General features: G+C 38.6%; 1 protein-coding gene across 1 annotated transcript in view; it reads right to left on the bottom strand.

Moving 5' to 3' along the window:
* LOC133554472 (chemokine-like protein TAFA-2) overlaps nt 1-17,399 on the bottom strand; it is a 334,073-nt gene that overhangs the window by 123,459 nt on the left and 193,215 nt on the right. The window contains exon 2 of the mRNA XM_061903290.1: nt 16,150-16,250. Coding sequence (XP_061759274.1) covers nt 16,150-16,249 — 100 coding nt within the window. The 5' untranslated portion in view covers nt 16,250. The remainder of the gene's footprint in view (nt 1-16,149; nt 16,251-17,399) is intronic.

The following is a 17,399-nucleotide window of genomic DNA, read 5'->3' as shown; positions in this document are numbered from 1 at the left end:
GCAGCAGCCAGAGAGAGAGAGAGACACACAGACGCGGAGAAAACATTTTGCTGGAAAGGAAAACACTTGCACGAGTTCATGAAAATAAACCATGTTGTAACCCTGATCCGGGCTCTCGTGGCAGTGTGTGGTGGTCTGAAGAACCCACTAGAGTGCAACCTCTACAAGCGCCCTATAAATAACATGTAAATGGTAAATAGGTTATACTTGTATAGCGTTTTTCTACCTTCAAGGTACTCAAAGTGCTTTGCACTATTTCCACAAACTGATGGTGGGAGCTGCCATGCAAGGCCCTAACCGCTACCCATTAGGACCAAGGATGACGTATCTTGCTCAAGGACACAACGGACATGACTGAGTTGGTAGAAGGTGGGGATCGAACCAGGAACCCTCAGGTTGCTGGCATGGCCACTCTGCAAACCGCAACACCCCCAAATGTACTTACTTACTTACTGGTGACTGAGGCTGCATTTGTTTAGCACTGAAATTAAGCACTAATACAGTAGTGTGGGGGGCATGGCCTGCTGACCTGCGGGGTTTGCCAGGACCGGCTTCGAGATTAGCGACAGGTGCGTGGATGACACACCTCAGACTGCTTATCTAACTACCTGTCGCTCTGTTAAAAGGCAGCCGCTGGAAAGGAAAGGGCAGTTGGTGGTGGTATGCGAGCAAGAGCGAGACAGACGACACACTGGATGGAAACCATTCGTGTGCTCATTTAAGTAAAAAGATGATGGCTGGAAAGCACCAAAAAAGATTCATATTGCAAAATAAAGCATTGTTCAGAACTCTGAACAAAGCTGTCATTTCCGTGATTGGTGGTCCAAAGAACCGGGGAGTGCAAGTCTTCCACAAGTAGCTTCTTATTTTTTCAGTACGAATACCACCACAGACTTTATGGTACCTTTATGGTTTCGGTGGCCATCCCTAACGGTATGAAGGAACAATATTTGTGGTTTTGAAATCATAACTTGCTCATACCGCATTAGACTTTACCTTGAAACCAATAACCTGCTTGTGCCTAGTGGGACATAAGGGATGATACACACAAATTATTTGAAAACATGTTCATTGCCCTCTTCTCCATGTGACAAGCTGTAAATAGAGACGGTGATCCGTGATGACAACTTGCAATCAATCATTAATTAAACGGCGCACAGGGAGACCGCACACCTTCACACAGCCTACTGATGTTCAGCTAGAATACGAACGTCACCATTATTGTCGTTATTTATTGCCCTTATCCAGGGGAAGTGTGTGAGACGGAGACACAACATTTTTGTTTGTGTTCAAGAGAACATCTACATCATTAAATAGATAATAATGTCTGGCAGCTGGAGAGCAGTGGAGGCAATTTGTTGTGCAATAAACACTCAAAGTCATGTTTTTTAGTCTCACTCAAACTTGCGGAAAACGTTCTATGAGAAGATAGGATATGAAGACGCCGCTTCAATCATAAAGATGATCCATGTTTAGGGGCTTCAACACATTCTGATAAAGTGGCACTGTATGTGGAACCATCTCTAGAGATGCTGTGCAAGTCTTAAAGTTTGTAAAGAAAGTCAACAACATTCCTATTGGGTTAACAAATCACCGCCTCCATTGTGTTGTAAAAATGATGTCGTATGCTTTGGATTATGAGCTTCTCTTTTCCCATATTAATTCATTGTGATGATGAAGTACGTTTGTGTATCAATCATCTTGATGGTTTTATGTCAAATCTACTGTAAAAATTGTGAACATTCTTAGGAGCCTTACTGTGTGTATTAAACAAATAATACACACAGCAGCGTGACATGAGAAACAATAACAAAACCAGTAACAACTAGATCACGTGAAAGGCAGGCTGTGCAGAGTTTATCCCGACAGGAAAGCCAAAGGCAGGGTTTAACATTTTTGAGCCATCACTCTCTATGATATAAGGTCAAACTAAAACATACAGTAAAACCCCCCCTGTTCATAACTTTCTGGTACTTCCTAAGGTGATGGTGTCATTGCTTATTACTCAGATTTGTTTTGGCTGAGCAATCTCAAAATGCCCTTTTCTTGCTAAATGATAGCGTATGTAACACAAGCACGGAAAGTTCAAACCTGCAGCTTGACATATTACATGGACTGACAGAAAATGTGAGCAAGAGTGACAGCTGTGCAGTGCAGACGTGGAACAACAGTGTTTGTCTTTCGGTGCCGTTCAGGCATTAATTGGAGACTACGGTTCTATTAAGAAAAGCATAAAATTAGGATTGACAAAGTTAAAAGGGCTATTTGTTACTTGCTCAAAGTTACCTTTTTGAAACCAAAAGTACAAGAAAACATCACAGTTTTGTCCGAAAGTCAAGTTTAGAGAAGTATTTGATATTGGATATTTAATCGCTAAAATTTGTTCCATTTTGTACAACAGCGACGCTTAGATCATTATTCATGCGTTTGTTACGTCTCGTCTCGATTACTGTAACGTGTTATCTTTAGGCCTCCCTTTGTTTAGCATTAAAAGATTACAGTTGGTACAAAATGCGGCTGCTAGACTTTTGACAAGCACAAGAAAGTTTGATCATATTACGCCTATACTGGCTCACCTGCACTGGCTTCCTGTGCACTTAAGATGTGACTTTAAGGTTTTACTACTTACGTACAAAATACTTAATGGTCTAGCTCCATCCTATCTCGCTGATAGTATTGTACCATATGTCCCGGCAAGAAATCTGTGTTCAAAGAACTCTGACTTATTAGTGATTCAAAGAGCCCAAAAACAGTCTGCGGGCCATAGACCGATTTCTATTCGGGCTCTCCTCCCGGTAAGAGTTAGAGATGCTACCGCAGTAGAAGCATTTAAATCCCATCTTAAAACTAATTTTTATACTCTAGAATTTTAAATAGACCCCCCTTTTAGACCAGTTGATCTGACTTGTCCAGGGTGTACCCCGCTTCCTGCCCGAATGCAGCTGGGATAGGCTCGAGCGCCCCTTGCGACCCCGAATGGAATAAGCAGTAGAAAATTGATGATCTGCCGTCTCTTTTCTGCTCTGCGCCCCTCCCTTGCGGGGAGAGGTTATTAGGGGTGACCACAGATGAAACGCTAGCTGTTCAAAAACGAGACCCGGGGTGGACCACTCATCTGTGCATCAGTTGGGGACGTCTCTGCGCTGATGACTCAAGATGCTCCACTCAAGATGATCCCCTGCTGGCCCCACTACGGACTGGACTCTCACACTTTTAACTAGATCGGTTGGGGAGGGGTCCCCACATTTGTTGTCCCCTCCAAGGTCTCTAAATATATCCCATTGGGTTGAGTTTTTTTCTTGCCCTGATGTGGGATCTGAGCCGAGGATGTCGTTGTTGCTTTGCAGCCCTTAGAGTTTGATTGATTGATTGAAACTTGTTTTAGTAGATTGCACAGTACAGTACATATTCCGTACAATTGACCACTAAATGGTAACACCCTAATACTTTTTTCAACTTGTTTAAGTTGGGGTCCAAGTTAATGAATTCATGGTACAAATATATACGATCAGCATAATACAATCATCACACAAGTTAATAATCAGAGTATATACATTGAATTATTTACATTATTTACAAACCGGGCGATGGGATGTGGACGGGGTTAGAGCAAGGGGGCGGGGGGTTAGGTTGGGGTTGCTATCCGCATACTTCAGTCATCGACAATTATTTCATGTGAGAAATGAACATTAATACAGTGAATGTCTCACTTGGTAAGATCTGTACAGCAAGCAGTGGACATAGTGAGCTCAGAAAGCATTAGAACAAGTGTATACATTTGATTATTTACAATCAGATAATGAGACACCTATTATTAAGGGCTGTATAACTAAACTCTGATTGATTGATTGATAAACATCCATATTGGCAGTCATTTTCACTAATTTACTCAGAGCATTAAAACATTGTTCTTGCATCTGGCAAAGACAAAAAAGAGAAAAAATACACACGATAGCTTCCTCGCTGGAAAAAGACAAGGTAGCAACATGCATCTGCGAACATACTATCGCCCCCCCACTTCTCACCGAGGGGTAAGTCAGAGCACTACAAGAGGCACTCTAATACAGTGCCTACAGCATCTCTTTACTCCATTTATAATCCGATTATCAATAATAATAATTTCACACTTACATTAAAATCATGAAACAAGCTGCGGATTTTACAGTGTACAAGCTAGAAAGTTGTGTTATAAAAATGTCTTCGCAAACATTATTTTGGTGACATCGAGACAGGCAGACCAGCCAGTGAACCGTGCCCTGAGTCTTTCACGCTTCCCCAAAGACAATCAGGAACGAGGGGCGGCACGAGACCCAGAAGCTTCATGTTAGGTTTGTGTACACATTTTGGGATTTTTAGTCAGTTAAATAGTAAACAATTATAATCATACAGAAAATATATGTATAACACAGTTTAGTAGAGAGATGTATACCGTATTTTTCGGATTGTAATTTGCAATATTTTTCATAGTTTGGAGCAACTTATGTGTGAAATTATTAACACATTACCATAAAATATCAGATAATATTATTCATCTCATTCACGTAAGAGACTAGATGTACCAATAGAAGAGGAAGCGGTGCATTGTTTATCATTGGAGTTGGCAGAGTTGTTTAGAAGCGACACCAAGGAAGAAGTTTTCATCGGATTTATCGATTAGGAGTGACAGATTGTTTGGTAAAAATATAGCATGTTCTATATGTTATAGTTATTTGAATGACTCTTACCATAATATGTTATGTTAACATACCAGGCACCTTCTCAGTTCGTTATCTATGCGTCATATAACATACACTTATTCAGCCTCACTATTATTTATTTATTTTAAATTGCCTTTTAAATGTCTATTCTTGGTGTTGGATATTATCATATAAATTTCCCCCAAAAATGCAACTTATACTCTAATGCGACTTATATATGTGTTTGTCCTTCTTTATTACGCATTTTCAGCCGGTGCAATTTATACTCCGGAGCGACCTATAATCCAAAAAATGCGGTATATTTTTTTTCCATCATGACAAATGAGGCTCTCCCTCACTGACTAACTGACCTAAAGATACAACTGGTACCAAGTTTTAAGTAAATAAATGGCATGCATGGAGTATGTTCAGAGGTGGGTAGTAACGCGCTACATTTACTCCGTTACATTTACTTGAGTAACTTTTGGGATAAATTGTACTTCTACGAGTAGTTTTTATGCAACATACTTTTACTTTTACTTGAGTATATTTATAGAGAAGAAACGCTACTTTTACTACGTTCCATTTATCTACATTCAGCTCGCTACTCGCTACTTTTTTTTTTATCGATCTGTTAATGTTTGTTTTGGTTTATGACAGAGATTCAAAGTAGGATCTACGCATGCCTGCTTTCCATCAATCACATGCAGTCACTGGTGACGGTGGACCAATCAAACAGAACCAGGCGGTCACATGACCCGACTTAAACAAGTTGAAAAACTTATTGGGGTGTTACCATTTAGTTGTCAATTGTACGGAATATGTACTGTACTGTGCAATCTACTAGTAAAAGTTTCAATCAATCAATCAAAAGTGTAAAGAAAAAAAGACACTTTTTATTTCAACCGTACTTCCCGTCAAAAGCCTAAAGACTGATCGCACAGTTCCTGTCTTCACAATAAAAGCGCCGCTCCATCGCGCCTGCGCTAACAAAATAAGAGTCTCCGAAAGCCAGCGCAAACAAGCTAGCAAGCTACGGAGCTTGCCGCCAATGTATTTCTTGTAAAGTGTATGAAAACGAATATGGAAGCTGGACAAATAAGATGCCAAAAACCAACAACTTTCATGTGGTACTGGACAGAAAAGAGGAACTTTTTTTTCCTTCCATTTGAAAACGTGGACGTTGTCATCAATACTGTCTGATTCCAATCAATGCATGTCATCAGAATCAGGCAATACACCAATTTATATTCTTGTCTTCATGAAAGATAGGAATTTATGTGTTAAAAATGTATGTATATTCATTAAAACACCTTTAACATGTCAACAAAAACGGCAAAATAAATAAATATACATTACATACTGTATATATAAATGTATGTATGTATATATATATATATATATATATATATATATATATATATGATATGTGTGTGAATATATGATATGTGTGTGTATAACTAATATGTCTGTGTATATATATGTATATATGAGGTAGATCACCTCGACTTGGTCATTTATTAAGTAATTGATAAACAATGAAAAACTTATTGGGGTGTTACCATTTAGTGGTCAATTGTACGGAATATGTACTGTACTGTGCAATCTACTAATACAAGTTTCAATCACTCAATCAATCAATCAAATCTATGAATGCCTACTGAGGTTATGGTGCTGTTAAGTTATTGTGGCTCAATGTGCCATTTTTTTATTTTATTTTAATGTACTATTATTTAATATATATTATTGTTTTAGTTGCTTAAGAGATATTCCTGGCTCTGAATTTGCTCATTGCTATTTTTATGTTTTTGTGCATTTGTTGCCGTAATCAGGTTACTCATCAGTTACTCAGTACTTGAGTAGTTTTTTCACAACATACTTTTTACTTTTACTCAAGTAAATATTTGGGTGACTACTCCTTACTTTTATTTGAGTAATAAATCTCTAAAGTAACAGTACTCTTACTTGAGTACAATTTCTGCCTACTCTACCCACCTCTGTGTATGTTTAACAATTTTTCCATATGTGACATTCTGACATTAAAATTTAATTTGTGTCAAATATTGGGGTCTTTTTTAAAGTTTAAATTATGCAAGCAACTATTAGAATGCAACAAATCATGATTAATCAAAACAAAAACATACATTTGATTTAAAAATTATTTTTAAAAGCACTAATTAAAAATAACTTGACATGACTAAATCGAAGTATCTCAACACAAGTGACCTGTATAGCCACGTTCTGTACAGACTGCTATAAATATACCAGTGTGTGGAAATTTTACATTGTAATCAGTTTATAATTTGTCAAAAATGTCAAATTAGACATGCAACTATTACGCCTGACTAATTGGCTTCCGATAACTACTCAATTGCAACAATGAATTGCCTTAGATGGAGCGCATATGAATTATGTATGTTTGAACACAAATGATGTTAGCATCAGCCTTGTACAGTTATAACAATAAAGGGAGGTCATTTTCTGCTTGACACAGGTGACCATTTTGGACTGTAGGGGTAAAGCAATCTAGCCCTCACATGAGAAATAAAATGGAGACGCGTATTAGGCCTCTGGGCTCAATTATACTTGTGACTCAGACACTTGGCTCACATGGGAGGGATATAATGCAACAGAGGATTTCTAAACCATAAGGCTCATTGCTCGTTGTCTGTGTCGCAACCTACAGGCATTTTTCAGAGTCATCCCTTCCCTGATGGGACTGCAACAATGAGAAAGGCCCTTTGTACCTAAATACCTGTTTTGGGGGGGTTACTTGAGCCATTCCTCCAGTTTATTGGAAGAATTTTGAGAAAATGCTTCCCGGAAAGAAGCCTCTGGGGTCTCATAAATTCTTGTGAATCAGGTATAAACTTGTGCTGCCAGACAATTACATTTTTTTAAATCAAATTAATCACATGGTTGCTATGAATAATCACAATTACATATTTTAATAAAAAAAAAATCTATATTATTAATGTTTTATCTTGCATGAGCAAAGAGACTTATTAATAAAGAAGAAGGGAATGGACGTCTTTATTAAACACCTTTGGTCATGATACCAAATAGTTTCCTATATGTTGTATTATTCCCTGACCAGAGCTTGTATTTTTCATTGTACTTCCTTTCTGTCTTTGTTTCACAGCCACTTTACTTCAGGCTTGAGATTCACCTGCTGGCAATCACTAATCAGGGGGATTCTTATGCCAGCAGTGCTGGATAATTTGCTTTTGTGCATTCTACATTGCAAATTGTTCAGCTTTGCGCTGCTAAATTCTGCATTTCTTGTTTTTGCAATTAGATGAATTGTTTACCTGAACTACTCCTGCCTCTGTGCATGCTGAGGTTAAACGCCACACAAAAAGAAACAATCAAGCAGTTTTGATTGTTACATTTGTGGGGTACTACAATACACCACACAGTCACTGTGTTTCCATGCACTAAATTAGTCTGATTTCTCAAATATATATATATTTTTTTGTGGTATTTTCACACCTACATGTGAAGTCCAAGTGTCCATAAACTCTCTCTAATGCGACTATTGGTCACACGCTATGTGCCTCCCGTACACTGTGGGGCGCTCATTTCCTTTTAGTGCGGATAAATGCATTACTTTTCTGGTTGACCTAAGACATCACACTAGGTTTTGGCAGCTCCATACAAGTACTACCTGATGTCCGCTGCAATATTGGCACATATTACAGATATTATGTCTGTAATTCTATGTCGGGGGTCGGCAACCCACGGCTCTAGATGCGGCTCTTTAGCGCCGCCCTAGTGGCTCTCTGGAGCTTTTTCCAAATGTATGAAAAATGAAAAAAGATGAAGGGAAAACATATATATATATATTTTTTTTAATAAGGTTTCTGTAGGAGGACAAACATGACACAAACCTCCCTAATTGTTATAAAACACAATGTTTGTATTAAACATGCTTCACTGATTCGAATATTTGGCAAGCGCCATTTTGTCTTACAATTTTTGGCGGTCTTTGAACTCACCGTGGTTTGTTTACATGGACAACTTTCTCTGACTTTTTAGGACGTGTTTTATGCCACTCCTTTTTCTCATTCTGTCAACCAAACTTTTAATGTTGTGTGTGAATGCACAAAGGTGAGTTTTGTTGATGTTATTGACTTGTGTGGAATGCTTATTGGGCATATTTGGTCACTGCATGACTGCAAGCTAATCGATGCTAACATGCTATTTAGGCTAGCTATATGTACACATTGCATCATTATGCCTCGTTTGTAGGTATATTTGAGCTTATTTAGTTTCCTTTCAGTCCTCTTAATTCAATTTATATCTCGTGACACACTATCTGTATGTCCTATGGCTTTTAAATTTGTTTTGCGGCTCCAGACAGATTTGTTTTTGTATTTTTTAGGGTCCGCCCTGCCTATGGCAAAGGACTCCACAGGAGTCCTTTGCCATAGGCAAGGACCCTATTGAAACTCGTTGTATTTTGTATTTGTTTTCAACATTTTGGGTTGCCGACCCCTGGTCTATGTTGATGTTGAATAGCAGGCAGCATGAAGAAATGATCTTAGATTACGCTACTAAAGTGACGCTACTACCAAGACTGTATTGGAGTTAGGTCCGAATTGAAGAAAGACTGGCAGAAGATAGTTTTTTTGATGGGATTTTCGGATGTAGAATAATGGAAACAAAACTTTCGAATGTCTCGGAGTTCATTGATAAGCTCTGTGCATTGATAAAGGAGATTTGGGGCGGCATGGCGTAGTGGGTAGAGCAGCCGGCCAGAAACCTGAGGGTTGTAGGTTCGCTTTGCACCTATTGACATCCAAAAAAATCGCTGCTGTTGTGTCCTTGGGCAGGACACTTCACCCTTTGCCCCCGGTGCCGCTCACACTGGTGAATGAATGATGAATGAATGATAGGTGGTGGTCGGAGGGGCCGTAGGCGCAAACTGGCAGCCACGCTTCTGTCAGTCTACCCCAGGGCAGCTGTGGCTACTGATGTAGATTTACTAAAACGTCACTGTGGAGTTATTGAGTCTGTTTAGCTGATTGGAGAGCTAGCTTTCGTAGCTTGCGGGTTCATGACGATGACTTCTGTTGTGTTTGATCAACAATGTTACAGACACTGTTTTGAAACAATTAAGAAATACAAATAAACATTGACAATTTTTTTCTGGATAAATAACAAATTTCACAAGGTATATATCTGCAGCTTATAGTCCGATGCGGCTGATATTTTGTTTTGTTGGGTTTTTTTCCCCAAAATATTGTGGGTGTGGTTTATTTACCTGTGTGCTCTATAGCACAGGCAATAAGTTCATTAAAATAGCTTAAACGTTTGCTTTCCCAACAGACATAAAGTCTTTTGATCATAAGAAATTTAAATGCGATTGTAGGCCCTAACCTGTTTTGGAGTCAGTTGTCAAAACTAATTATTTCTTAACACACCTCAAACCAAAATACAAACTTACAAACTTTTTGGTCAAAAGTTGGAAAATCAGGGCCAAAACAGAATGATTGTCTTTGTGTGTGTGCCGCGCATAAACATACATTTAACCACACTAATGTGGACCTGTAACTCCTTTTATATCAACAACATGGTAATTTAGGATGAAAATGCTTCGGTGAAAAAATTCCTTCCCGCTAGTGTGAATAATACTTTGTTGTATTTTTTTGTGCGTGTGTTCCATTTTCTCAAAGAGCATCTTCCATCATGACTTGTTTGCTACTTTAGCCTGTCACTACCGTATCAACTGCCTATTTGTGAAAGTGAAACGGTAACACTCCTTGGAATGGGCATTGAAGGAGGCGTTCAGGGATTTGGAGTTTTACTGCACTGTAAATATAATTAATTATTGTAAATGATGTAGTCAGATTGATGATGATGTTGGATTAATTCAAATTAATGAGGGAATCTTGACAACCCTATTAAAAAGATGTTAAATTTTAGACAAGATCAGCACCAGCTGCAGAGGTCTAGCATGGATGATATCAGCAATATACATTTGAAGAAGCAGAAAGTTGTTTTTCTTGCAATCTTCTGTGGTGTACAATCAACAATTGTAAAAATTCATTTGTTGACCAGCCAAGAAATGCTTGTTACAGAAGTACATGATAGATGTCATAGTCACAAAGAAGGTTGGTCCAATTTCATGTGCAGGAACGTTCTGTAAAAACAGTGCACAAAACTATGAATACAAATGTAAACAGTGGTGCAATATAAGAAGTGTCCAGGCAGGTCCACTATTATTACAGGTCAGGTGTTCTTAACATGCCCAACTTTTTGCCCTACAGAGGAGCCCGGTACGGTGGCCTGCAAGTGCAAAACACTTTAACATTATGTGAAACAAATTACAATTACAGAAACACAAAAACAAAAGACACAATTTTTTTCACTTTCAGAAAACACGAAAACAAAAGTCGAAACAACAATTTCAGAAAACAAATTAAGAAAAGACGGAGCACTTTGGAATTTCAGAAACTACAAATACAAAAGATGAAACAATTTACAATTTCATAAGCCGTGGCCCGATTGGTACCGGGCCGCAGAAGAATCTTTTATTAAAAAAAATATATATTTTTTTTTATTAAATCAACATAAAAAACACAATATACACTTACAAATAGTGCACTAACCACAAAAAACTCCCTTTTTCATGACAAAAACGTCCCTTTTTCATGACAAAGAAGAAAAAAAAAAAAAAGAAAAAAAAAAGGACCCCCCCCGCGGGACAAATTATTAAGCGTCCGCGGATACAAAAAGATTGGGGACCACTGCCGTAAAGGGAATGTCCCAAAAACTGAGATTGACAGCTAAATCAGCCAATCATTTTGTTCATGTCCGTAGAGCCCGAATGAGGAAGTAAAGATGTGGACAAAATGATTGGCTGACATAGCTGTCACTCTGTCAATTAGCACATCACCTTCTCAGTTTCGGCTTTTTTGTGTGTGTTTTCTGTAATTGTAAAGCAGGGGTGTCAAACTCATTTCAGATCGGGGGCCACATGGAAAAAAATCTACTCCCAAGTGGGCCGAACTGGTAAAATCGCGGCACGGTAACTTAAAAATAAAGACAACTTCAGTTTGTTTTCTTTGTTTAAAAATAGAACTAGCACACTCTGTAAATGTACAAATCATAATGTTGTTGGGTTTTTTTTACACGTACATGTTGCGGTTAATAGTATTTTATCTTTATTAGTCATTATTTATACCTTCTGAATAAATTTTGTGATAATGTTAATCAGTCAAGTCATTGGTGTTCATTTTCAATCTATCAAGATAAACAAATATCAAAATAAAATTACAGGATGTTATTTATGTAGTTTGTTCATTTTCCTCGACTAGTGCACTAACATCGGGTATTTTTTTGTTTTTTTACATATGTAGCATAATCTACATAGATACAAATAATCGCTATTGTGACATCTAGTGGACACATTTCGAACAGCAGTTTCTTTCATTCAAAAAGAATGTCCGCGGGCCTGATCCGGCCCCCGGGCCGTACGTTTAACACCTCTGTTGTAAAGTGTTTACAGGTAGTTTTTTTGTTAATTTTTTTTCTGAAATTGTAAGCTGTTTTGGCTTTTGTTTTTGTGTTTTCAGAGGTTGTAGAGAGTTTCTGTGTTTTGTTTTTTGTAATTGTAATTTGATTAATGAAATGTTAAAAGTGTTTTGCACCTCCAGGCCACCATAGCCTGGGACACACTCAATATTAATGCTGAATTAGTTAGTTTACTCTTTATTTTAATCATTATAATTAATTATATCCAACCTACTTACAGTATACAGCCTTCTCAAATTATATGAAAACATATTATGATTTTATTTAACACATAAACCTTAGACTTAGGCAAGGCTGATTATAAAAAAAAAATAGTAATCAAATATGCCACATTAGAAGGGACCCATAAATACAATTAGTTTACATACAATTATGTTGTACTGAAGAAAATACATTTTTAATGAATATGTTTCTTGACTAAACCATCAAAAATATTTTAAGTGCAAAATAATAACGTTTTCATAATGTGTTTGTTCTATTTTTGCCCAAAGTAAAACAAAGAAAACAACCTGGAGTTGTTTTTATTTTTCAGTCATCATGCTATGATTTTACCATTCCGGCCTACTTTGGAATATATTTTTCTCCATGCGGCCCTGGAGCTAAAATTAGTTTGAACCCACTGAACTATATTGAAAGGCAAAATAGACTTCTTTTCAGAACTTACGGTAGAAAAAGAGAAGAAAACTTCACGAAAAAGGGGCCTTGCTTAGGTCCTGATTTTATTTAAGCAAATGTTAAGTACGAGTAGCACCGACGTGAAAGTAATTTCTGTATTTTTGCACCTGATTTAGAATATAAAAATAGGTTCTTGAATTGACATTGTTTGGTAAAATCATTCTAAGGGTTCCATTTTAATGTTGAAAAAATTGATTTATTGTACATAGAAGAGGGCATGGATGGGTGAGGGAAGCTGCGGCCTTTTTATGTTTTCTGATGGTGTTATGGTTTGATGTTCCACAATTTCTGTCATGACGGGGGGGTCGCAGCTTGCTGCGAAGTTTGTTCACCCGGGAAACGGACTACTCTGGACAAGGTGTTGTGATCCGCCGCCCGGATCGTATGTTATTTTGGTTTTTGATTGCTTTTGTGTTTTTTGTTTATTTTTGGACTATTCCTGTTCCGAGTTTTGCTCTTCCTGATTTATCTAGTTACCATGGTTTCATATTAGTTCCACCTGTCAGTCGCTGTTGACGCGCACCTGTTATTCTTGATTACTGCCAGTAATTAAGCCTGCTGTCTACCTCAGTTCATCCTTGATCCTTTGTTTGCGGTAAGCAACACTCACGTTGGCATTTCCTAAATCTTGTCTCTATGCTAAGTAGCTCCTTAGCGTCCCATGCTCTCGGCACGTCATTTTTGGACTCTGTTTTTAGTGCTAAGTTTTAGCTTAGCTTCCCGTGCGTAGGCACGCGTTTTCTTTTGTCTGTTTTTGTACCAGTGTTATCTTTTTTTTCTATTAAACCAAGCTCTTACCTGCTATTTCTGTCCGATTTGGTCTTCATGCATCTTGGGGTGGACAACTCGCGCATCACTATGCGCCCCCCTTCGTGACACAAGGCGCGCATGTAAAAACATGATTTAATCTTGACTCAACAAAAGTGAAAATAAAATGGCGCACAAGGCAAAGGCACAACTTAGCGCAGGAAACAAAACTAGCACTTAGTCTGAACTATGGACTTGAAACAAAAACTCGCTAACTGTGGCATGAATAAAGAAAACTCACATGGCATGGCATGAAGCAAACGATCGCATAACAAGAGCAGCGTGAACTAAGCATGAAAACTGGCATGAAAGGAGCAATGTCACCAAGCCGACGAACTGGCAAAAACAGGCTTAAATAATAGTCTTATTTGAAACAGGAGCGCGGTCCGAACACCAAAGGCAGGTGAAAATCATAAGTCGGCATGGCAACCAAAACAAACAAGAGGGCACCAAAAAAACAGGAACTAATGGAGTTCAAAACAACAGAAAATGACAAAAACATAATCCAGACCATCGAACATGACAATTTGAAAACCTCTGACTTACACACTATGTTCCTTCGAGGACCAGTCAGAGACAATTTAGAGTGAAAAGCTCATTTTATTTTCACTCGCATACAAAGCATTCTAACTTGGATTGTTTTCCTGGCTTCGAGACTCTCCCGAAGGCCAGTGTGGCGATGACACAACAAAGTCCCTACTTGTCTCTCATGGACACACACCTGTTGTTGTTGAGGCTGCGGAAAAGAGACATGCGGCAGACTTACACACACACATGCATGCACAGAAAATATACGCCACACACACATATCCCACCCCCCATCCAACGCCGTTGACGCAGCGCCTGAAGAGCTGCAGCTTACCACCGTGGCCCCCACTCCCTCCCCTCTGTTATAAATCTTGAGATATTATGTACCGGATTTTTCGGATTATAAATTGCTCCCGAGTATACGTCACACCGGCTGAAAATGCATAATAGAGAAAGAAAAAAACACATATATACGTCGCACTGGAGTACAAGTCGCATTTTGGGGGGAAATTTATTTGATAAAATCCAACACCAGGAATAGACATTTGAAAGGCAATTTAAAATAAATAAAGAATAGTGAACAACAGGCTGAATAAGTGTACGTTATATGACTCATAAATAACCAACTGAAAACATGCCTGGTATGTTAACGTAACATATTATGGTGAGGGTCATTCAAATAACTATAACATATGGAACATGCTCTACGTTTACCAAACAATCTATCACTCCTAATCGATAAATCCCATGAAATGTTCTTCCTCGATGTCACGTCCAAACAACTCTGCCAACTCCAAAGGTATGCGCCGCTTCCTCTTGTCGTTTTATGCTGCATATTTCACTACGGCCAGCCTGTAATCTGCAGTACATTATTTCCTTTTTGGTGTTATTTTTTTTCAGCCCTTCTCAGTTTTTAAAAGTTACCGCCAACGATGAAATGATTGGTTGATGTGTGTGTAACGATTGCTGACATCTTTGTCTCTTCTGGGAATGAGATAACTAATATTATTTGATATTGTGTAATCTGCAGTACATGATTTACTTTTCGGTGCCATTTTAGTTCAGCCCTTCTCAGTTTTTATAAATTACCGCCAATGATGAAATAATCCATTTTAATAGCTACGGCAGTAGCATATAGCATATAGCAGTTAGCATTCCATGACCCACTATGCACTTTTGCCAATGGTTGATGTGTGTGTGACGATTACTGACATTTTCTTCTCTTTTCTGCGAATGAGTTAAATAATAGTTTTTGATATTTTACGGTAATGTGTTAATAATTTCACACATAAGTCGCTCCGGAGTATATGTCACACCCCCTGCCAAACTATGAAAAAAACTGCGACTTATAGTCTGAAAAATACAGTACATGTGCTTTGCTATGGAGTTTTTTTCCCACTCCAATTGTACTTTTTTACTCATCCTCCCCCAGCGTTGACTTTTTTCCCATCTTTTACAGGGTGACCCGTCAGTGTTCCTGTTCTGTAACCCTGTGCACTGTGTGTTTGTGTAATCTTGAACAGGTTTGTGCTGAGTTCAAATCCCGGCCGAGTCATACCAAAGACTATGAAAATGGGATCCATTACCTCCCTGCTTGGCACTCAGCATTAAGGGTTGGAATCGGGGGTTAAATCACCATGAATGATTCCCGGGCGTGGCACCGCTGCTGTTCACTGCTCCCCTCACCTCCCAGGGGGTGATCAAAGGTGTTGGGTCAAATGCAGAGAATAATTTCGCCACATCTAGTATTTGTGTGACAATCATTGGTACTTTAACTTTAGTACTTTAACTTTAAAACAAAGTTTTGTTGTACTTGTGCAATGACAATAAAGACCTACCTACCTTTTATTACAAAACCAAACGTACCATTAAAGCAAGTATTTTCTGTTCGGACTAGTGCCGCTTCAAACAAAAGCCATCCTACCTGTGTGGCTCCTGTGTGCATGAGTGAGGGAGGCCAGACAAAGAGACAGCAGTAGACTCCACACACCAACTCCGCACATACAAGGGCCCCGCACTCGCATTCTGTCAGAAAGAAGAAGAAAAAAAAACACGAATGCTTTGTTAGAGAACACACACACGTAGATTTCTCTGACGTCAAATTGCCATTTATGCAGGAGCACGTTAACGTCCTCCCGCTTACTGCCTGTGTGAAGCAAACATGCATTAAACATGAGGAACTCTAAGAAAGCAGCGAGCTCAACAAGCATATCACCACCTTTCCCATGGAGAGAAAAAAAAACATTCAAATATTGCTTTCATCCTAATCATTAAAACCGTTTGGCAGATATGCGGGAAAAGGTACGAGACGGGGAGACAGTCACAAAGAGATAAAGGATGGAGGGCAAGAGATTTTAGGGAAGTCGCTGTTTAATTTCCTATGTTTACAGCCAATGGGAACACAATGTCAAAAAACAGACATGCCAGGTTGTGTTATTAATATAGTCATCGCATCTGTGTGTGTTTGTACATAAATTTGAACGGCCGTAAATAGCTGGCATCGTCTAAATGAACAACTCTTGTCATCTCAAGCAAAGCAGATTCTCCAGTCTGCTGAGAAAACACACGCCCGCACAGCACATTATTAAAAACAGAATAACCCAGTGCTATTTTATTTATGAGAAAGGTTGGATTAATAATGAATCACCCTTCTGCATTGTTATATTCTAAGAGAGGACGCGCCCCATTATGCGATGTGCGCACAAACGCACGTTTCTGTGGCGAAATGATAGCAGGTGTTTACGTAGCGGCGTTGCGGAGTGATGCATGTGACTGAGGCACTTTATTATCTAAGCTTTGACAGCAATAAAAAGTGCACACAGCGGAGAACAAACTCCATTTATCAAGCAGGGACAATAAAGTATACTTTGCCAGTAGGTTTGTTTACATTTAGGACTGAATTAGACTGTGAATACATCACTGCTAGAGACTGGCAAAGAAAACAAAATGTGTTGCTGGCAATCAGTTGCTTGAACTTGTTTTACTTGAAACAAGAAGTGCATGGATGCAGAATATCCAGACCACTCGTTTTTTTTAGGATAGTTGCCCATCATTCACAATCCCTATTTGAGACAAGAACATTCATGTCACTCTCTTGTCTGCTAGCAAAAGGTGGCTAACAATATATAATATAAAATATAAAGCCCTGCAAAAAAAACTTATTGTGCCAGTGAC

Source organism: Nerophis ophidion, linkage group LG06 (assembly GCF_033978795.1).
Source record: "Nerophis ophidion isolate RoL-2023_Sa linkage group LG06, RoL_Noph_v1.0, whole genome shotgun sequence".
NCBI classification, from domain to species: Eukaryota; Metazoa; Chordata; class Actinopteri; order Syngnathiformes; family Syngnathidae; genus Nerophis; species Nerophis ophidion.
Note: the sequence above shows the minus strand (reverse complement) of the source record. Positions and strands in the feature narration are given on the sequence as shown.